Source organism: Carassius gibelio, chromosome B18 (assembly GCF_023724105.1).
Source record: "Carassius gibelio isolate Cgi1373 ecotype wild population from Czech Republic chromosome B18, carGib1.2-hapl.c, whole genome shotgun sequence".
Classification (NCBI taxonomy): Eukaryota; Metazoa; Chordata; class Actinopteri; order Cypriniformes; family Cyprinidae; genus Carassius; species Carassius gibelio.
The window spans coordinates 6,140,177-6,164,569 of record NC_068413.1 but is presented as its reverse complement, the minus strand read 5'-3'; the positions used below and the strand labels follow the sequence as shown (position 1 = coordinate 6,164,569).

Here is a 24,393-nt window from a genome sequence, read left to right as displayed (position 1 = left end):
CAAAATTAACATTTTTGTCATCATTTTGTCGGCCTCAGGTCTTTCCAAACCTTGTATGAGTATCTTTCTTATGTTGAACATAACAGCAGATATTCTGAGAAATGCTAGCAATCAAACAGTTGTTGGTCCCATTGACTTCCATAGTATTTCTTTCCCATTTCTTCAAAATATCTTCTTTTGTGTTCACCTTAAGAAGGAAACTCCTACAGGTTTGGAACCACACGAGTAAATGTTTTTTGGGGGGGTGAACTCCTTTAAACTCTGATCTCCTCATTCCTTTAAAAAGTCGATTATCCAACCTTGGACAAAATGGAGTAATAGGTGATCCTGTAGTAAACTGACCATTAGCGTTTCAACACGTTGCTTGTATAGGACAGATGAATAGCTCTTTGGTATGCTCCGTGGCAGTGCTTTAAACCGGCCCGCTCTGTGAGAGGTATGCTGAAAGCTGGCTGGCACTATGAAAAGCATTCCAGCATTGTAAATATGAAACAATGGAGCAGACTGGTTGTATTCTCACTCCAGACTTCAGAAATACCTATAGTAAACGTCACCCGTTGAGTTTGTGTGAGCTTTTTCTGTGATATCAGTACATAAACATCATTCTCGGGGTGCTAGTCGACTCAGACCGCTCTCACGCTGTACAGCTGCAGAGTTCCTGAGGTTGGATGGGAATGAATGCATTGTTGTTTGAAGATAGCATCTGACCATTTGAACTCTCTTTAAATTGAATTACCACAGGGTGAGTTTGGTGAACAACACGTCTCCATTCAAAACCGTTTTGTGCAAAATTCAGAACTGAAGAAGTGGCTCCCTTTTAATTATTGTATATAAATAAACTAAATTCCATCCATCCATCATAACTATTTACCTTCTTTTGTTCCATCTATCATTCGTTTGCTCCAGTCAAACTACTGGTTACTTTAAAACAACTTTCAAAGAAGGCTTTGTAAAGCCAACATTCAAGGTCTATCTTGTCAGATTTGGCTTTTATAGGTGAATGAATTGCTGTGGATTTCCATTAATTTTAAATGAACGTCTTTACGTTGAAATTGCAATTTTGCATCCTGTTTGCAACCTTATTTCAAAAGCAGAAACTGAGTGTGGATTTAAAAGCAATTCCCACTTCACTTCTGAATGGCACACTGCCCCAATTCAAAATCAAGTTAGGACATAGACGTCCAGATTGGTTTCTGTCATGTGACGTGTTCAGAGCATAACGTGGTGAGGCGTAGACTTTAAGGTACTCAATTGGATTACAATGCCAAAAACAAACATAATGGAGAAGTGATGAGTTAGATGGAGGAGTTTCTGCACAGTGGTAATCTGAACGTGTCAGCTGCCCGCGAGACTAGATTACCGCTCATGTCTGACGCAAAGAATTCCAGGGATGTTCCATCTGATCAGCCGTTGCCGCGGGAGATTTATTACTTTCCAGGCTCCATCCCCACCTCCGCCAAACACACACACTCACACATACAGAGCCACTGACCACATACAAATTATTTTTAGCGCAAAGACCTGGCAAAGAAAAGCGTAATCCAAGGAGTGACATCTGGCCTAGTATTTTATGGGATTAACATTGCTCCTAATAGCAATAGCGGATGTTCCTCATTACTTGCTCCGTCAACAAATTGCCAGAAAGGTCTTATATATGTTCAGTTAATAGACTGTATATCATTTTGTATATTGGTTCTGTGGTGCATAGAATATATATTTGGTATGTTCAATATATTTAATTTATTAAATGCCAAGATTATTGGAGGTGTAGTGCAAACTGCTTTGGTTAAAGCTATAGATGGTGAATAGTGCATGCAATATACGTTAGAGGGAATTTATGGTATGAAGGCTATTGGATATACAGTGTATATGCAGTATAGATTGTATGGTCAATGTCTTTAGATGCTGAATCAACTTTTAAAGCCCAAGAATCCCTGGAATTTAGAGCTGAAGCCAGAAAGATACTGAAATCATACAGTGGTGTAGTCAAATGTATTAGGTGGAAGGAGAAAAGAGAGTTTGAAAAGTGAAAGAAAATGGAGAAGCAGGAAGGTACTTTTGAAACTGTAACTATTAGGAGTCATAACAATGATGAAGTGTTCATGTAAAGTTTCCTCTGTATGTTTCCTGTCTTGGGAATGTTGTTGCGTCAAGGAATTCCTCAAACCAAATGAGAATCATTATCTGCTTGTAAGATGAGACCACAAAGGAAAAAAAGTAATTATTCTAATAGAGGTTTATTTTGTATGGAAAGCATCGAAAGAGATCCATTGTGTATTGAACATCCTCGGTGGAGAGGGATAGAGATTATTCTAGAAGGCTCTGGTTGTGCTGTCAAGCTAGACGATTGGTGAAAAATGTTGCTCTCCCACATCATGTCATTCCAAACCTTTTTGCCGTTATTTTTTTTTATGGAACACAGAAGTTTTTACAATGATAGTTTATAGTAGACAGTGTTTTTTAAGTTGAAAATCTATACTTTATTATTGCTCGAAAACTTCTTTTATGGTGCTTTTTGTTCACTTTTGGAGTTTGAAAAATAGTATATTCACAATGAACTAAAAAATTGTCTTTTTATTTTACACTTAAAATACAGGTTTCAAAATGACATTTTCCATTGAACTAATTCCAAACACTGTATAACACTTAATATAATACTACATAAATCACCTCTCATTGCATCCACCCATAAATCTTCATGTCAATCATTCAGGACTGAGAGAGAATGTGAGAACATGTTGAAGGTTTTAAAACACTCCTAGAGATCACAAAGGATCTTACAATTGTATTGCACACGGATTATCATAAGTGAGACGTTTTGCCACAGCAATGCAAAAAAAAAAAGAATTGTGCATTACAGTAGCAGTTTCGGTGTGAACTGATATGCATGTGTGGTGAGAAACGCACTCTGAAGGAGCCTTTTTATTTCCTGGTGTGCTAATTCAGGGCACTTTGGAGATTCTGTAAATAGTGCATTACTGCGTCCTCTGCATGTTATCCTCTCTGAACTGTAATCATTATTTTAGCACTACAAACAGTGCCGTTCATGAGAACTATTTCTGGACCGTTGTTTGCTTGGAGAAGTGTTGTCTGTGCCGAAGCACAGAGAGTTCCCAGAAGCCGAAATCCTGCTCAGTTCTGCTTATGTTGTTTTGTTTTGAGGATCTGATGTTGAGATGTTATTCAGATGTTTCAGGTTCAAGCACTTTTTCTATTTCAAATGCCTCTGGAAAAGTGATGTGCATCTCCCTGAGGTAAACGTTGCAATGTGTTACATGCATGGGCTACATTTTTTTTCTTTTAGGAAATTGCAGTCATTCCTTGAGACTCACGCAGATGGCCCTAGGTTTGACATGGACTCTGCCTTTTTGGTGGTCCTCCATAGATCATTGTTTTTACAGAAATCTTGTGGGGCCAGTAAAGAATCAATATTTTATATGCTTTAATATTGCATTTTGTGCCAGTTTAATTCAGCACGGTGCGGATAGTAGAAAAGTGGCTTTTTCTATTTGAACAGGTCCCCAAAAGGAGGTTTTCCTGTTGCGAATTTGTCTAGAATTCGCAACAGGAGCTATCAAGCCATGAACGTTATACACATACAGCATGAAAAATACACATACATACACATTTTTTTCTCACCAAATGGATTTAGTTTATGTAGAAATATTCAGAAATATATAGGGTGAAATCAGTCCAGGTGTTGCCCCGAAGCTGACTCTCTCAGCTTTAGTTTCAAGTCTGAACACTGCTGAGCAATCAAAGGGAAAGTGTGCAAGGTATTTGTACAGCGGCTATTTTATAAGTTAGCATCTGGACTCTGACTCTATTAAACTGGCCTGCCATGACCTGTAGGATTTTTATTTAAAGCGTATACTCGAGTTTCAGTCCAAGTTTCACATTCCCTCTCTCCCTCTCGCTCTTCCTCAGGTATGGCCTCGCAAGTGCAAGTCTTCTCCCCTCACACTCTCCAGTCAAGTGCCTTCTTTAGCGTGAAGAAACTGAAGGTGGAGCAGAGTTGTAACTGGGATATGACAGGGTACGGCACGCACAGCAAGGTGTACAGTCAGAACAGCAAGCAGAGTGTCTCAGTCGCCCCAGTGGGCATCAACGCCGCCAGTCTCCAGGTCTCCAACTCTTCTCTGTCCTGCGAACAGGCCCTCCTCTTCCCAGCCGGCTCGGGGCACATTGTAGTGGCCTCGGCTAGCAGCACATCTGGGGCAGCTGGTCAGCTGCTAGGCAGCACCGGGAGTAGTGGAAGCGGCAGCGGAGGCCACAACCTGACGCGCCGCAGCACCGTCAGTCTGCTGGACACGTACCAGCGATGTGGGCTTAAGCGGAAGAGCGAGGAGCTGGACAACAACAACGGCAGTGGAAGCAGTGTGCACGTGGTCGAGGAGCAGCAACTGCCCGCACCCATGATACAGAACAACACGCAGAGCGGGGCCACCATCGCGACCGCGACCGCCTCCACCACGGCGACGTCCAAGAACAGCGGCGCCAACAGCGAGGGCGATTACCAGCTCTTGCAGCATGAGGTGCTTTGCTCCATGACCAACACCTATGAGGTGCTGGAGTTCCTGGGTCGAGGGACGTTCGGGCAGGTGGTGAAGTGCTGGAAACGCGGCACCAGCGAGATCGTGGCCATCAAGATCCTCAAGAACCACCCTTCGTATGCGCGACAGGGACAGATCGAGGTGAGCATACTGGCGCGGCTGAGCACAGAGAGCGCGGACGACTACAACTTTGTTCGAGCGTACGAGTGCTTCCAGCACAAGAACCACACGTGCCTGGTCTTCGAAATGTTGGAGCAGAACCTGTACGACTTCCTCAAACAGAACAAGTTCAGCCCGTTGCCGCTCAAGTACATCCGACCCATCCTGCAGCAGGTGGCCACTGCCCTCATGAAGCTCAAGAGCCTTGGACTGATCCACGCTGACTTGAAACCTGAGAACATCATGCTTGTAGACCCAGCCCGCCAACCCTACAGGGTCAAGGTCATCGACTTCGGCTCTGCTAGTCACGTCTCCAAAGCGGTGTGCTCTACCTATCTGCAGTCCAGATACTATAGGTAAGGCGCTAATGTTGTCATGTCCTATGTTGGAATTGCTCCTCTTGTTCAATGTTAGTTTTTCAAGAATCCTGTACTTCCATAGTACTACCTTCTCTTCTTGCAGGTGTGTAGCAAAAATACATTTGTGGATTAATTGCTTCCGCCATCTTGAAATTGTTCTGTACTTTGACTTATATGAGAAAGAAATTACTTAATGGGTTTTTAATTAGTCCTTTTGACTTGTTTTGACTGTAAAGTGTACTTGAGAAGCAACAATACATAAGGCATTAAGACTTGTTTTGTATCCTGGATAAGACTGGATGTTGTCGTATTACACTTTTCACGAGAGAGTTGAAAATGAAAATTCTGTCATTAATTACTCACCCTCGTGTTTTTCCAAACTTGTAAGACCCTCATTGATCTTTGGAACACAAATTAACATATTTTTCATGTAATCCGAGAGCTTTCTGACCCTGTTTATACTGGTTTATACTTTAAAAACAAGATTTGTTTCAATATTTTACCTTAGAAACAAGACAAATACTCATTAAGAATAGGATTTGTATGATGTATTAACAACTACTGTGAAAATAATTTACTCTGGCTTTGTTAAATAATTTAAGTTTTACCCACAGAACTAAATTTGTGATGTCTGTATCAATCAAGTCTGTACACTGCTTAAAGAAAGAAAAAGTCCTATTCTTAGTGAGTGTTTTTGTCTAAACTGTAAAATGTTATGCTGCTGTTTGCAAACTCTGTAGTAGGGAAGTGCGCATATTATGTTTTTTTTCTTGGTGTTGTGCATGTTAAAAATCCCCAGAACTTCCTCGACACGTGCGTTAAGATGGACTCATAAAATTCAATGGCTTGCTGAGAACCTGCTTCCTTATCTTATTTAATGTGATAAAACACATCCTGAGTTCTGCTTTGAAGATTAAAATAGTACGATTACTGTGTTTTACAGCATGGTACAGCTTCATTGTAGCAGCACCTTGGAGATATTTGCAGCTGTTTTTATTTTTTCCCCCTTTTCCTCCTTTAGAGTTCCTCGTATAAAAAGCTATAGATTGTGCTTATAAAAAACAGCCTACAGAAATGCAGCATCAAGTTGACTGTAAACGGGGGCAGATTAATTTCCTCCCAACCCGAATCCAGCACACTCATCGCTACTTACCATCTCCCAAGGGATGAAGATACGGGGTCACCGTCAGTTCCCCGGCAAATACTTCCCTGTAATCCACACCAAAGTGCCAACATAAGAAACAGATGCCTCACTTGAAAGCTGCTTATTTTTTTTTTCCAGTCAACTCTTTCATTTACCTATAGACATGTTTGGGTTTCTCAAGCCAGATTGGGCTGTTTTGTGTAGACTAAGACCTGGTTCATACAGAAGTTTGCTCTGTTGGGTTGCCTGGGGTATGCTGAGGGTGGGTTAGGTTAGGTGTATTACCTCACAGCCACCCCAAGAGAAATCAAACACAGGGGAATGAGTCAGTCCAAGCGCTGCCAGATGTGTTACGTTTAGGATGCCACTGGCATCGTCACTAAATGAGGGTAGATATAGGCTATCGTTTGCAAATGCTTTGAGGCTTGAGTTGCAACTGGCTCATGTTTGTGAAATTGCTGAAGTGAGTGGAAACTATCAACAAGTGTGTCGGCTGCTCGGTTCTGTTATCCAAGTTGTGCTGATGTAATCGGTTTTTATATAGAAAAAGATCAAAATAGACCGAAAACTGCATGCTTTTGGCTCAAGGTCACTGTAAATGAGTATTTAATTAATGTTATGTCCCAGTTTGGTGGAGAAGATTTGCAGCAGGATCTGCATAAACTTTTTTGCTAACTCTTAAACGCACACTGATTGTCTTTTAGATCCTCAACAGACTACAGAAATACATCTGTTTAAGAAAAAGCAAGTATTTTTCAGCTGCCCATGTGCAGTAATTTGAGTGTGCGTCAGTTTTTATGTCACTGAATTAAGACTGAGGTGATGAGTTAAGTGCAAAGAATAGTACAGGAGCTGCTTTTACTCTTGAGTTTTGTGTCCTTTTTCTTGTGGGAGTCCATTTAGAAGAAGATCCCTTAATTTCCTCCTAGCTAGAACGAAGAGGGGGGAAAAGCTTACAATGAATAGAGTCACATCAGCCGTCAGCCTTCTGGAGCGGGAGAGAGCAGGAGAGAGAGAATAAGACATAACAAGCACTATTACTATGCATATTTAATGTTAGGGGTTTGTTCAAACCCTTAAACCTATAATTGGGTGCTTAACTCATGCTGCACCATTTTATTTGATACAATTGATATGATAGATGATAATACACTGCAAAAAATCCCAGTAGTTATGCCTTATTTGTCTATTAAATTAAAAATATATAAATACAAATATTCAAAATAAGATAAATGCACATACTAAGACTTGTTTTAGAGAATGCATTTCATCTTTTTGCCTTGACAGATGTTTTGCAATAAGACAAAATACAGTATTAATGCAGTCTGTGGAAACAAGTCTTCTGCAGTGTTGCTTCTCAAGTAAATTTATTTTATTTTGATGATAATTATAGATTTTACTGAAATTGCAAGTTTAAAAAACAAACAAATTCAAACTCATTAAGAAGTCATGTTTTGCATAACATGCAGAACTACTCTAATTTACATTGAAGGAGGGGTCAAGCCACTTCTAGAGACATCTAGTTGTGCGACTAAACAATGTGCAACTGCATAACAATGAACCAAACCACCCTAGAACCAGCAAAGCAATGCCCTTACAGTTTAGTATCATAGCTGTGATTTTTGCATCAGAAAATACAGTTTAATAAAGCATAAAAATCTTGTTTAGTGATGCATTTAGTTCATGGATTGCTGATCTGCTGTAGGTGACCTATACATATTATTGCATGATCAATGTTTTGCAATTCTGTACTGAAAGCAACAAGATGCCTAAATCAGACATCAGCCTACTGTTACCGACTGGCTCTCACCTCATTTTTCAGTAACAGGACACACACACAGAAATGTAGCGAGCAGCGCCCCACCTGTACAGGCCTCCCACAGAGTTCTGTAGCCCTGGGAGAGGATCACACTGTTCTTGGAACGCTCTGACTGTTTAATACAGGCTTCTGTCTCTCGTAGGGGAAAATCTTATTATGGGAAAGGAAGAGAAAGATTGTGGTTTTCTGGAAGGATCATGAGCAGACACTTTTCTAAATGGCTGATGCTAGCGAATCTGCATTGTGAACAAGAATGCAACGTTGATCTCCTTTCACACATCATTGTATCATTGTGTATAATGTCAAAAATAATCCCTGCTGGGTTAAAGGTTAAGTGTGTGTATGCATTATTCTGCATGTAAATGCTCTCTTCTATTTCTGTTTATACTCATAGACTAGTATACAATATAGAATATAAATAAGCCATGTTAAGTTTTATTACATGTGTAAATACTGGCTTAGTGATGTCTGATCTATGAACAAATGGTTCTTTAGAGCTGGATCTTTGTATATGGTTCTGGACTGGTCTAGACTTATTTAACCAGGAACTGACTTACTGATCTGAGAAGTAATTATTAAAATATATATATATATATATATATATATATATATATATATATATATATATATATATATATATATATATATATATATATATATATATATATATATATATATATATATATATATATATATATTTAAGAACTGTAATCTTTAAAAAAAATATACCTAATATTTGATCAAATATGTTTTATATTTATATATTCAGTTTACATTTTAATTTTAGTGTAAGCTTTAGTAATTTAGTAATTTTTACTTAGTACTTAGTACTTAATCTTATTTTAAGTTTAAGTACTTAAAGGTTTTTTTTATTTTTCATATTTGTCATATATTTATTTTTAATTTTAATAATAACACTAGTTCTAAATAAAAATATTAATTTCATAATAAATCATCTGTATATATTAAATGCTCTTTTTTTAACACTTTTGACCCATGGTGGCGTGATCTGAGGGCAGTAACCTGTTTGTTCGACCAATGAAAGATGGAGTGAGTGTTCGGGAGCTTTTTAAAAGGTCATTATTTTTGCAATTGCATTTGGTGATGCAGAAATTACACACTTCACCTTTAATGCATACAAGGCCACACGCCTTTCTAGAGAGGGAGAGAACAGTAATCACTCTCGCGTCTCTCAATCTGTCTGGATTTATTACATCTGGACTGCTGATGAGAACGGCTGAATAGAGAAGAGATTAAAAGCAGCTTGTTCTGCCATTAAACCTCATGAAAAACTTGAGAATTAAGGCTAACCCTTGCACCAAGGTTACCAAACGTTTCTGTCGAAGGCAGGGGCTTTCAGCAGAACTGTTATATAAAGACATGCTTGCTCATTCATCTTCCATTCTGTTCCCCGCAGTTATTTGTTTTGGCAGTGCTTTTAAATCCGAGGGACTATTACCCGCGACCTTCGATAGGACAGGATGCACAAAATGTTCCCTTTGCATATTTTTAACTAAAGCCCCTGTCGGCCCTCCCCTCCTTCCATCTTTGCTTCCTAAAGGGCTCCTCTTAAGATGCCATCAGCTGTAAAAGTGATTGTGGAAGGCAGGGAGGACTCTCAGCAGGAAATTTCCATTCTCAGCAGCTTGCCTATGGCTTTGGTGTCATTCTCCTACTGCAAACGCCCCTTGAAAGCTTCCACAAACGGATGTCAGCACTGGCAAAGCAGCCCCTATCAGCTGTTCCTCATATCTTTATTGCCGCTGCTCAACACAAACCCACAGTCTGTCGCTTTTACTGGTATTTGATCCAGTGTAGTGTATTGGATTTAAGAGCTCATATTATGTAGATGTAGTGACTTTATAGATTTTTCAGGACAAGTAAACAAAGCAATCCTAATTAAGGTAAACATTAGAAAAGCAGTCAAATTATGTGACCCATGCATTGCATGTGGTGGATTAGACATTTACAGCCTTATTAAAGTAGTAAACAGCAGTTTTGCGCAGCTTAAGCGTGATCTTTCAGTCGTGAATTGCTGTTTGCAATGTATTTTACCTGAAAAAAGTAATGGGATTGGATGTTTAAGAAAGAACATGTAAGGAAGAACTTTGATTTTATTGATTGCGAATTAATTGGATTGTGAAAAGTGGGTGTTACTTAACAGAATGCCAATGCTATTTGTTTTTATTCAGTTTTAGTAATTTTTGTACTTAAACACAAATACTTGTCTAACTTTTTTTTTTTTTTTTTTTACATTTTAATCAAATTGTTTATGTTTTAGTTTATTCTAGCTTAAATTAGCAAAAAAAATTAAAATAAAATAATAATTCCTAGTTTTATTTAACAGTTTATCACTAGTCGTAAAATACTTTGAAACTCATTGAAATGCATTTTTCAAAAGAACCGATTTCTGAAAATTTCTACAATGTTTCATGATTTATGGCTCATCATTTAATCTGTTCTGAATTATTGGATTGCGAAAAGATGGCGTTACTTAACAGAATGCGAATTTGCTAACAATGTGTAAATACCATAGCGATTTGGCTATTGGTTTAAATCAACATGAAATGAAATGACAAAATGTGAACAACGTTGTGAACAATTTTGTTGAGCTTTTAATGTTAATTTCAAATTAGAATTTAACTTGTACGTACATCACAATGCGGAAGAAAATCTGACGGTACCTCCATTTTGTTACAATTTTATTATTTTTTTTTAAGATTGCGAAGGCAAGCTTCATTTGTTTTTGGAGTAATGATGAATCATTGAATTAAAACATGCTTTAGACTGTAAATAGGGTAAATTCTGGTTTCACAGTCATGTTAAAATGAAAAACACCTTTTGTCTGCATGGTGTTTGGTTATACACTCATTAGCTTTACCAAAACAGCATATGGCTTAGATATATTTGCCTATAGACATCATTCCATTGGTCTGAGACTGTTCCTAATACTCTGTTTATTCAGGTTATGTCAACTTAACACCCCTCACCCTAGTTGCTGTGCGGGCTAGCTAATGATGTAACAGGTAAATCAGGCTAGCTTACAGAGGATCAGATAAAGCAGATTACCGTTCTGTCCCAGTTGGGCCTTGTACCCCTTTTATCTTAAATAAAATAGGGATGTATATCATGAACAGAATGTTCTCATTTAAGAATGAGATTTATCGCCTCCGTCAGCTGAGTGTTACATGGCTGCGGTTAGAACGAGGAGAGCAGATGCATGTGCAGCCCTCCATACACAAGATCCCGCCCAACCCCTAGCTGTCGTCAGTTCTCAGCACTTTGAAGATCCTGCTGGGTTTTGGCAGTGTGATTCATAGCAGGTAGAGGTCACCAAGGAAGAGATAGCATGGCCACTCAGTGTGTCAGTCAATATTCTCCAGACGTCAGAGCCTTAATATAGGAAGGCTCGAGGGGAAGAGAGCATGCTTTGCACATTTTTCTTCGATACGCAGAAATTTTTCCCAAAGATGCACAGGAATCCGGAGCTCATGACCACGCTTTCGTTTAGAACATACGAGCTCGGGCTAATGGCCCGAGCTCGTAACCTTGAGGGATCTCATCCAAGAATTATTTTTTTTATTTTTTGGGGGGGGCACATCGATCATAACAGCACAGTTTGAATGTGTTATGATGCAGGAATCAACTGGTGTGCCTTTTACTGTCGGTTCTTAAAGCGCTGCATTGTGCAAAATGCAATGTGACCTCTTCTCTAGCTGTAATGGCAAAGATTTACCCTCGAGACGTAGCGTTTGGTGTCCTTAACTGGGCCAGACTAACAAAACAGTTACATTTTTAATAGGGGTGCTCCGATCACGATCGGCCGATCGTTATGCGCATCTCGTCAGTAAAGCTGGTTCTCTAATCAGCGGTTAATTCCATCAGGTGCGTGATTTCACATAGAGCAGCTGTTACTACACAGAGCCGTTGTTAATAGAGAAGATGCGCAAATCACGTTAATTTTCAGCGTTTATTGGCCCATCTTCTCTATTAACAACGGCTCTGTGTAGTAACAGCTGCTCTATGTGAAATCACGCACCTGATTGAATTAACCGCTGATTAGAAAACCGGCTTTACTGACGAGATGCGCATTAACGATCGGCCGATCGTGATCGGAGCACCCCTAATTTTTAAAACAGTTATTTTAAGATTTTTTTTCATAACAACATCTTAAAATAAGGATAGCCTCACGTTTGTCTTAAATACTAGGTCATTTAATAAATGTTTTGGTTTATTTCAAATATTAGGCATTACAACACCAGCGACAGTATCTATAACGGATAATAATACATCATATAGTATGTATAATTGATATTTTACATTAGTAATCTAGCATTCTTGTACACTACTGTTCAAATTTGTCATTTATACATTTTTTATAATGTTTTTGAAAAGTCTCTGATGCTCACCAGTGCTGCTTTGAAAATAAAATGAAAATAAATATATAATTATTAATCAAATATAAAATACTTTTAATAAATAACAGTTTTCTATTTTACTAATATACATATAAACATGTAATTTACTCTTTTCTTGGTAAAGCTGACTTTCAAAAGACATTACTCCTTCATGATCCTTCAGAAATCATTCTGATATGCTAATTTGGATTCATTTCTTTACATTTCTTATAATTTTCATTCTTGAAAACAGTTGTGCTGCTTAATATTTTTGTGGAAACCGTAATACTTTTTTTTCAGTGTTCTTTAATAAAATAGAAGTTCAAAAGAACAGCATGTCATTGAAATCTGTTTTTACCTCTATAAATGTATTTACTGTCTCTTTTGCTTCATTTAATGCATCCTTGCGGAATAAAAATAGGAATCTGTTAACTTGGTGACCGCTAAGCAACCACTCAGAACATTCCATCATCATGGCGGTGACTTTAGCAGGGACCCCTCACAGAACCAACAAAAAAGAAGACAAACGTGTATTATCAATCTGTTCATCTAAAGAACATCACGGGAACATGACTCCTTTCTGGCACGAAACAATACGCCTCAGTGTGAGTAGTCAGAACCTGCCTATCTTGTGTTTATAAATGAACTGCCGTTCCAGGACATTTGCGGTGGCTCCGTGGCAGGCATTAAGAAGCGCTTTAATGAATGAGGTTGCCACTAGTTACTGTTCTCTCAAGCGTACGTAAGGCATCTTTTTATTCCGACGCCACTGCGCAGTGGGATTCGCTTACACAGAGCCTTGAATATGAGTTAGGCTGGCCTGTAGCAACCAAACTAGAGCTGTTTACCCATAATGCAACAAAAAGAGGCAACAGACATCACTGGGGTCTTTGATATGCTTTCCACAAGAGAATAAGGGTTTGTTTGTACTTCTCAGATAGAAGCTAATATAATAACCCTGAGGAGGCACAATACTTCTTTGACAAATGTCAACCATGACATTTTCTTTGTTATTAAGATTACATTTTCCTTTTTTTTTTTTCAACCGATGGACATCGAGGTGCATTGCATTGATGGAAAGTTTTTTTTTTTTCTGTTTTTGGACCTCTTAAGAATTACTTTTATGAGACGTTCAACCTTTTGTGAAGATGAGTGACAGAAACGTAATAACCAGGAGCTCGTTTCATTTGCCTGTGGGCTACCCGCTTCATAGCGTCTTACTTTCTTCTCAGCGGAGCAAGAGACAAGTAGCTAATTAACTCCTGCTACTTGAGCATCTTAACACCAAGCCAAGTGCTTAGTCATTTTAGCCAGCTACAAAATAACCATTCCATATCATTTTTGACAGATATTGACACCTTTAGTCCATTTTAAGAGCTATTTTGTGGTCATTTTTACCAGTGAAACTATGATTTTTAAGGTTTTGTTGTTTTCTGATGCTAATTTAGTAGGATATAAGGGCTAAAGGCACACCTGTTGAAAGATCTTGAAATGCCGATTAGGTATGTTTTGCTTCAAAACATGTATGTTTTTTCAACAGGGAAGGAAAAACTACTTTTCAGTACTCTCAAAGTGTATGGTCTTTTTATTAACCCTTTGAAGTCGATTAACGCATATATGCGTTTTGAGTCATTTTCTCAGGATAACCCCGAAAATAACTTAAATTACACTCTCAGTTTTAATCGTACAGATAAGAGAAATACATCAATCGAATCTGTAAAGGGTCTACTTTTTTTTGGATACAGACATAATAACAAAACACCTTAGTGCACTTATAAAATAAAGATAACAAACAAAGTGCGCTGTCTACAGCCTTTGTGTGCTCTGATCTTCATTTACAAACACGTCATTAAAATGAACTGTAACTCATATTAACCATATGAAAACAACGCAATGTCTATTTTTCATGTCTCCCTTCATTATATCTAATGTGACCACGCCCCCGCGCTTAACGCGCTATTCAGATTCATTTCACATATTATTATAGCCCAGTTTGTGCTGATTACAGTGATATTAGACTTTTAGACATTTAGATATTTATAAGAAACTGAAAAAAGCACAAATATCAGGGCATGACAAAACTTCTCCAGGCCCCAAAAATACCCTTAGACTCCAGAGGGTTAAACGTTGATGACACCACACATTTTGCGGGAAAAGGAATCAAAAAGAAATTTGTTTTGTTAAATTAAAATTATATAAATGTATAATGTGGTGAGGGAGGCCTTCACACTCGGGTCAAAAAGAAAAACCCTCCAGTATTGATACAAATATTTAATAATATGACTTGTGTAATATCTTGTACTACTTGTTAGAAATCAGTCACTTTAAAAACATTTTACTATATTCTGTTCATTTTGATAATAACATTTAGTTTTACTTTATTCAGTAAACAAACTGGCATTGAAATATGGTCGGATTAAAAATACAGATTTTTAATAAAAAAAATTAAGAAAATTTTGATTGTGAAAGCTGCTTACGCTGAATGATGGAAATCCCATAATATTTTAATGACTTTACAACAGTAATATTAAGTACTGAAAAAGTTGGTGTAGAAACTTCACTAGCACTTAAAAAAGTATTGCTTCTTAAATGTGTTGCTGTTTGTAATTTGATTGGATTTGACAAAAAAATATTAAGTAGAAATACTATTATGTATATAATTAAACCTTGATTTAATTACCTGAAAGTAATTAACAAGGCCTTTGTCTCAAAATATATTTGATCAGCCACATTGCACAGTAAAACGTGGATGTTTAAAAGTGCTGAAACTAAGATCAAATGCTCTTTTTGCCTTGATGTACCCTACATTTTCTTTCATAATATTTGCAAGCTGTGATCTTCCCTGCCCGTTTTTATGCCTTTTGAAAAGGTGTTTCCATCCGCTGTCATTTTAGAGACTTTTAGCAGCACACTGTATACTGTAGTAGGGCTGCAACTAACGATTATTTTGATAATCGATTAATCTGTCGATTATTTTTACGATTAATCGATTAATCGGTTTATGTACTTATATTTTAGTTTTTTCCATTTTTCCCCCCAAGTAAATTATTAATAAAGGGTCTTTATCATTCAGCATAGATTTTTAAGAGATTTTAACCATTTTGCATTGTCATATCCTCATCAAAAATATACCTGGAGTTGTTTTATTATGTTAGTAATCCTTTGTCGAACTCTTCTGCAATCAAAACACTGATCCATACTCTAGCAAAATTCACAAGGAGATTTCAAATATTGTTTTCACCATGGCAGTCCTTAGAGCTCCTAAAGTAGTTTAACATCCCAAACAAAGCTTAAGGAATCTTTGAGAACATATTTTCACGAAGTATAAGGATAAAACAGAATAAAATTGCAGTGCATTGTATTTTATTATTTACTGGGAAAAAGCTTTATAGCTTATGCTGTGAAATTGTAAACAATCCTTCGAAAAAAAGTGCCAATGGCATGAAACCTGAATGGAACTCACAATTTAAAGTAAAATCCATCAGAAGGTTGTCCAGAAAAAAAAAATGGGACACACACAAAAAACCTGCTGTGTGAAAAAGAGCAGTGAATACTTAGTAAAGAAGTGCATTTTAAATATACTCAAACATTTACCTCTCTCATTCAGTCATAATTAGGCTGCAAGTCTGAATTATGAACTGGTAAACGACAAACTGATCACATAACATGTTTGTAAAGCTTTAAATGTTAACTGTTAAAAAGCAATGTAATCAGCTTTTACGACTAAACATTTGCAAACAACCTTGTACTGGAGAATCTGCACAAATAAAATTCTTAGGGGCCGTTCACATATCGCACCTAAAAACGCGTGGAAAACGCTAGTCGCGCCGCTTTCTCCTTCTTTCCAAAGCGCTCGGGCAGAAGCGCCCCTGAGGCGTCTGCCTTTGCTAAGCAACCATGACGTGCTCTCTCCATGACGTGCCCTCTCCATGAAGACCCGGAAATTTCAGCAAAGGATAAATGGATGCGGTGTGGACGCGCCTGGAAAAACGGGCGCATCGCACCGCGTGCGTGTCGCGACCGCGTCGCTTCCATTATGAGAGTGCATACTGCTCGCCTACATAGGAAATAACGAACTTGAGCACGCAAAAGACACGATTATGTGAACGGCCCCTTAAACAGTTCAGTAGTGCAGAGTTTACAGGTTACTCTTCATTTTAAAGGCTCAAAGTAAAGTACTCCCACTTCCCGCTGAATGCTGCAGAGACGCTGTTCGGGAAGCACGTGACATAAAACGAGGCCAGCTATTGGCTATTCGCTTCTTCACCTGCTGTACTGGCTGAGTAAAACCTCCGGTGGCTCATTACTGCCACACTTTGGTCACCGCAGATTTGAAGTATGCACGAAATGAGCCGTTTATGGCAAATAAAATTTATTTAGCGACGAATCGATTACTAAATTAGTTGACAACTATTTTAATAATCGATTTTAATCGATTAAATCGATTCGTTGTTTCAGCTCTATACTGTAGCCTTCCACGCTATTATTATTTCGTGTTGAGTTCAGCATGGATTGGTGACATCTGTATTCTTTCCAGGCTAAATAAACCATATTGCAAGTATGGAGTTTGAACTCACAGGCCTATAAACCTTTCCATTTTCTGGTTTCTCACACAAATATAGTATTTAAAGATCCTGAACTCCACGTTCCTTCATGGTTTATGTGAACTGCTATGTAGTCGAGTGGATCAGTGCACATGGTTAAGCATTCCAGTGCTCTACTATGTTAATGGCATAATGATGCTATTGCTTTATATTATCAGCTGAAATTGCATGTTTCCTGTGCTTGGGTTGCCACAGAAACAAGTCAAGTTTGGAGGGTCAGTATCCAGCTTTGCTGTGGTGAGGTTTGGGCCGGGGCCAGACACGACTGGTTTATGGGCATTATGGGTTTTGTGAACAACATAAGTGGCCGTACTCCTCCTCTCCGCTCTTTTCCAGCCCGGTCACAGCAAATGTCTGGCTTCCAGGCAGCCATGCAATTTCCCATGAACTGCACTGAACGAAACAGATGCATTTGTTTTCTCAATTGGAAGAATTTGCTAATATGCGTAAAAGGGTAAATAGTTTGGTTAATTTACGCCAGGCCGGACCCAGCTTGTCCTGCCAGCTGAGGCCTTTTTAAAGCCTGCTGTCTCTTTTTCTCTGTTTTATACTGTTCTGTTCCATTCCATTCAGTTCTTTCACATTGTGTTCTGCGTGGTTTGCTCTAATCAATGCTGTTATTCAACACTGGTCTATCCTGTTCTACTCTCTTCTCACTACATTTCTAACCATTCATCACTGACAGAGCTGTTGTTCAGTTGTATGTTATCAAACAATGTTCTGTCGATATATTCTCTGCATTAGCTTTCATAGGTTGCAATGCATGGGGTGCATTGTTAATCTCAGCAACTGAATTATTGACAAATGCTTAGTGACAAAGAGCCATTCGATTTCATTGATGATAAAAAGATGAGATGAAAACTTAATGGGATAGTTCCACCAAATTTTGTTCTAAACCCATAAGACCAATTAAGATGAAATCTTAGAGCTTTCGTACCCTGCATAAACACGTTCAAGGCCCAGAAAGGTAGTAAGGACATTGTTAAAATAGTCTGTGACATCAGTATTTTATGAAGCTACAAGAATACTTTTTGTGCATACATGGAAGAGAATAAATTGTTGAATGAAGTCATTTTTTTGTAAACATATTCTTGTAGCTTCTTAAAATTAATGTGGAGCCATTGATGCCACATGGACTATTTTAACAGTGTCTTTACAACTTGTTGCAATGCTGTCTATGCAAGGTCAGAAAGCTCTCGGGGTTCATCAAAAATAATTTGTGTTCCAAAGAAAAACGAAGGTCTTTTGGGTTGAAACAACAAGAGAGTAACGGTGTATGATAATTTCTTTAAGGATTATGATTATAATTGATATAAACAGAGTTTTGACCAAAATATGAATGGAAATCTTACTGAATGATATCAGCAATGCACCACAAGGTTTTATAGAGAAGGAAGTTTTAAGAATTATTTTCTAAACATCTACAATTTTATTTTCTGCCTTTGATTGTCTAATTTAATTGAATCTGTATTCAATTTAGCTTTTAAATTTAATTTTAAATTTAAGTTGAATCATTGAAATTGAACTACTTTTTTATTTTATCACTCTAAAATAATTCACCCTGAATGTTCCTTTGAAAACATCAGTCGTGAGATTCCATTGTAAAATGCTTCTTGAGCTGAGGTTAATAAATACTGAAAGATGATTAAACATCTTTATGGTGCTTTAGTATCAGTATATTGGGTTCCAGTGGTTTGGGCCTAAGGTGTAATTTGTTTGGAAAAATAATTAGTCTTGAATCGAATTCCTTGTTAATTATTAAAGGGGGATAGCATTTTAAATGTACCGTGTGCAGTGAAGTTGATCTTGAATGCTCTCTTATCTCTAAATGGACCGTTTATGGAGGCCAAGCATACAGAGTACATTTTTAACTAAGTTTCCACACTGGATGTCTGTAAAGCATCACACTCTTCTTCTTTTTTCCCTTGTATAAAAGGTTAATTCCTGGCCACATGATGTAAACTTTTTTTCTTTTTCTGCAGAGAACATGGTATTTCTACAAACGCAGAGAACATTGCCTTTAGAGCAACAGAGAGCTGTGAGAATTGGGTTCAGGTGTGTTTAGAAAAGGTCAAGACTTAAAAAAAGTTTTGTGTGTTGGTCATTTGTGTGTATTTTGCAGGAAAGCATCTGCAGACGTTGGCAGGAAGCTTTATGTGCTTAATTTGATTCAAGCTGCACTGGCTGATATTGTCTTGTTTCAGCTCAGCTAAACTGACCTGTGCATGCGCTGGAAACACTGACATGCCGAGACTGGTTATCAATGACAGAGGAACGCTGCGTCCCTCTCTGATTTCATCATCCAACAGCTTCCCTCAACACAATATTACCCTCATTAGGCTTAGAGAAGGGTGGCACAGGGATTGGAAGGACTACACACGCACATAAACTCTTTAATTAACTCCTGTTCGTTTTGTCTGTCAGCAGACAGATGGTGGCACTTGTTGAGATTGAGTCATTATGTTGCAATGCCTCGGTCAATGTGCGTAATGGCCGAATCTCTGAAATATTTACTATTTTTATTGACCTGTAAGGGATACGATTGAACCTCAGATCTGTCATTTCAAGGATGTGACCAAATATTGAAAATTGTGGGAAAATGTATAGAACATGTGGTATGAAAAAACAAAGCTGATCTGAAAATTAGCATATGAATAACTGGTCCTAACTATAGTAGTTTTTGGACTCATTTGATTCATTGACTCACTCATGATGAATTAAAGAGTTCCTGGATAAATCAGTGTTTCGAGTGCTATGGTTGATCGAATGATTTAATGATTCACTCAAAATGACTTGTTTAGCTTCTTAATGAATCAGTATTTTGAAGAAATTGGTTGATAGAATGATTGATTCAGTGATTCACTCATAATGAATCAATGAAGTTACATTAGCTGGTGACATCACCATATAGCGCTATTGAAAAATACTGAAAGAATAAAAGCAAACTGAACAATAAGTGATAATGACATTCAGTTCATCTGAAATAACTAAAAGATAATGTACTGTATATGGAGTATGGGTTACTGTTTAGAGCAAATATCTTCTTAATCTTTTGTAGTGCATGGATAATCCACTCCTGATTGCATGAGTACTGTTTTCATATAGATATACTATATGTATAGATAAAACAATGCTTACATAAGCTGTCACATGCATAGTTTGTGTGCTTACATAAGCCATACTGAATTATACATGTCACTTCATTTAACTTCAAGCCTGTGGCTACGCCCTCAATCCAGTTAGACCTCATATACATTTGCTAGCACTCTACCTGTTTCTATTTTTAAAAATGGCTATAATTTGATTCAGTAATGCATTGTTAATAGAAGCAATGTTGAATTCTTCTCTGATCTCTGCTCTGGCCTTTTGGTATTATTTTATAGTGGATTCTGCCACTGCCGCTGAAAGGCTGGCCTAACTAACCGTCCTTCCCAGCATGCACTGCTCTTTTCCATGCAAATCAACGCTGGCCTCCCCGGGCTGCCTGCTTAAGTACTTTGGATTCATTAATGTGTAAAAGACGTGGGGAAAATGAAATTCTAAATGAAATGAATGTATGCATCACTAAGTCTCTCTCTCTTTCACTCACTCTCATTTTCTGTCATCAAGGCACGGAGGGCATATTGATGAAGATTCTTTTGTTTCCATTCTGACAGGAGCCAATCCCGTTGCTGTTGTGTAGGATGCAGCAGACGTTGAGTGAGGAATATAGGTTTCAGAGTAGGGATGAACTCATGGTAGGGCTAATCTGTTGGAAACTTGAGCTTTTCTTTTCCCTTTTTTGTTAGCATCACAATCACTTTTGCTCTTAACTGGGACTATATAATGGATTTGAGAAAATTTGTTTTGTTTTAAATGGGCCAATAGTACCGCTTGTTTGAATGTGAATGATACCTAAGATATGTGGGCTATTATTGTTGAGTAAACTAAAAAATAAAAAAGGTAATTGAGTTAAAGCTGAAATAAAATTAAATATAAAGATTATATGAAAAATGTAACCGTAACAAAACATTTTCATTGTAACTAACTGAAATAAGTTTAAGCACTAAAATTACTATTGGAAATAAATAAAACTAAAATTAAAGCTGAAAGAAAAGGTAATCAAACATAAATTGTAACATACAAAAATTAAAGAACAATTTTTAAAACTAAAATGAAAGTAAAAATGTTAAATGTAAAAAAGCTTATTCATAATAATACAAAATATAGTGGCATATAAATAATAAAATAATACTTGTGGTTATATGAGATGATGTGTGCTATTATAAGATGTTTTTATTAATTAAATAATATGTATATAACTACATACATACATATATAGGGTACATATATATATATTTGTGGACAATAAAGCATGTGATAAAACTGCATACAGTTAATTTAAGGAGAGTTGAGACCTGTTTAAATATAGATAACCACCAAATGTATATATATATATTGCACATATGGAGTTTACAGTTTTGTTGATATCTGTTGTTAATTGCCTCGGGAACCTTTCTATTTAAAAGCCCTGTTGTAATGTCTATGGCCCTTGGGTGGATTTATCTCTCTCAATTCGCTCAATTCGTCATGATGATCATACTCTCTAAAATATATTTTCTACGTCTGCACCACATGTGGTCAATAATAAGGTGCGCTGGATATCTCTACCTCCCAAAGCAAACATAAGCAGAAATACACACACACACACATGCATTCTCCAATCCCGTAATACAGTGAGCTCATAGTGTAAAGGTTGAAAAAAGAAAGCACAGGATGCTCTTGCCCCGCCCCCCTCTCCACTGGAAGGGGTTGTGGCGGTTAGAGCCGGACACAAAACCCTCTCGACATCCTAACCGTCGTGCATCATTCAGGGGTCTCCATGGCAACACAGACACAAAGGGATGGCCTGGAGAGGAGAACTGGGATGGCCAGTGAGGGGTGTGATTCGGAGGAGAGAGAGCTTATCATCATCAGGGCAGCAGGAGATTATGTGAGGTCGGCCCAGTGTGTGTATATTTATATGTATAAGTGTGTATATATATATCTGTTGTGAGGAGTAGTAGGTCATGCTTTTGGCTCATTATAGCAAGCAGGCTCTCTTGTTCCAGTATGAACTGCAGTGCAGGACCTATCTGTGCTTTATTTTTTTACCCTACAAGTCTACTTTGGAGACTTTTAAATTAGCCACACTCAGTGAGCGGCCGTGCGGGGGTGGTTGATATTTCAACTTTTCAAAGTACTTAAAAGTTTTTTTTTTTTTTTCCTCTTTTAAGAACAGCTGCTCTCTACCAGAGCTCATTTTGTAGGGAATTTAGGAAGCAGTTTTGCTTCTTACAGCGTTATGATCAGAAAGCCGGACTGCCATTTAAGACACATTTTTAACCTCTCAGCCCATCTCCACCACATTTGCCTCCCTGTGACTGACTGTGTTACTGCTCTCAGACCCAAATGATTCCAGCATTCATGCTACTTCAGGCATAAATTCATAAATTCGGACCACTTCCCACCAGCCCACTATTGACGGAAAGACAAAACGACTTCCCTTCTGTTACCATGTTTGTCTTTCTATAGAAGCAATGACAAAATATGCTGCATTCCATGTGAGTCGCATTTCCGTCCCGGGGCCTAGATTGTGACGCTCCAGTATAGCTATTCCTTAGAGTTTTCGTCTTGTTTTCAGCTCTTGTATTTTTTATTGTATGATTTATACTGGGTACGGTTGCTAATTGTGTAAGCCAGGTGTATGATGAATAGTGCATTGTGGGAAGCACCTAAAGCACTCTTCTTGGATGAATAGCGAAAAAAAAAAACCTCATATAGATGAATGGAAATTGAATGCGAAAGGGCGATATGGGACAAATAACAGTAGCCCGACTGGGGTTGGTGGCATTCAGCTCAATGACATTAAAGGATGCAAGATGCAAAAATGATGTATGTTGAAAACAATATTATATGGTCTGAAAACTGTAAAGTTAATAACTCTGTTATCCAAACCCACTTTTAAGCTTTCAAAATTAGCTACATGTGAAAATATGACCCGACAAGAGACCCTCAGAGAGCTGGTGATGTCAGGTGAAGGAGAAGTGCTGTTTATTTTCGCATGAGCTGGTAAAGCACAGGCCGTTCTGTAATAACAGGGTAGATTTCACTAAACGCTGCTTCCACTGACGCCAGCGCTCACAGGAAACTAGCCCCTTCTCTAAACACTCTCATTTGCCCAGTGAAAACCTTTTTTTATTATATATGAATATCAAATCCTAAGGGACACACTGAGAGAGGGAAGGAATTTATTGTTTTTAAAGCACCGCTATTGGTCTATTGTGTGAATTATATGTGCATGATGGAGCCATTCCTCTTTCGAATGTAACTGTTTAACCAAATGGAACGTTTCTGGAATATATGATGGACTTTGTCATCTGGACGTGATGTATCAGTGAAGACATCACTGGTGTACTTGCAATATGATGCAACTGAAGTCTGAGAACCTGTAAATGGACAAGTTGATGTCCACATTTTTTTTCTCTCTGTGATATTTTTGGCTTTATTGCATCTTTTATTCATAGAAAGAGTGAAGAGTCAGGATGGAGGGAAGAAAAGAGGGGCCAGGTTTGAATCTGCATCGAGAACCAATGCTGAATGTGTAACAGCTATGCTCTTGGATTTGTATGATTTTATGTGTTTTTATTTTAGTTTTAATCCACAGAACTTTATGTAACCATGATATGGTGACACACTTCTTGTGTCTCAACAGAGATACAAATCCATCCGTTCACGTCATGAGCTTTTTACTTGGCAAAAGGCACTGTGTAGTTAGTTTTAACTGCTTATGTAATGATAATTATTTAATTACTATTATTATTTTTATTTCAACGTATGACCTAAACACTTTAAAGGGACAGTTCAACCAAAAAAAGAAAATTCTGTCATCATTTACTTACACTAAAAATCTTATTTCTTGTGAAGGTGATATTTAAAAGATGATTAACAAATAAAAAAAAAATATATTTTTTTATTGTAATTTAAGTCAGTGGGTTTCAATTTTGTCTTGGACCACAGTGACTTTCATTTTATTGACAAAAAAAAAAAAAACACTCATTCAAAATATCTGTTACATGTTCCACAGAAAAAAAGTCAGTCATATAGGTTAAGAACAACATAGATTTTTATTTATTTTTTTTTAGAAATTAATGTTTTTATTCTGAAGGATCATGTGACACTGAAGACCAGAGTAATGGCTCGAAAATATAGCTTTGCCATCACAGGAATAAATTGTATTTAAAAAATGTTCATATAGTAAACATTTATTTTATATTGTAGTAATATTTCACAATATTAATGTTTTGCTGTGTTTTTACCAAGTAAATGCAGCCTTGGTA

The 24,393-nt window shown here is 37.5% G+C and overlaps 1 protein-coding gene across 4 annotated transcripts in view; it reads left to right on the top strand.

The window, feature by feature from the left end:
- Positions 1-24,393, top strand: part of LOC127977061 (homeodomain-interacting protein kinase 2-like) — a 94,165-nt gene that overhangs the window by 18,131 nt on the left and 51,641 nt on the right. For all 4 annotated transcript variants that reach the window (XM_052581747.1, XM_052581745.1, XM_052581748.1 and 1 more), the window contains one exon: positions 3,928-5,068. In XM_052581747.1, coding sequence (XP_052437707.1) covers positions 3,928-5,068 — 1,141 coding nt within the window. The remainder of the gene's footprint in view (positions 1-3,927; positions 5,069-24,393) is intronic.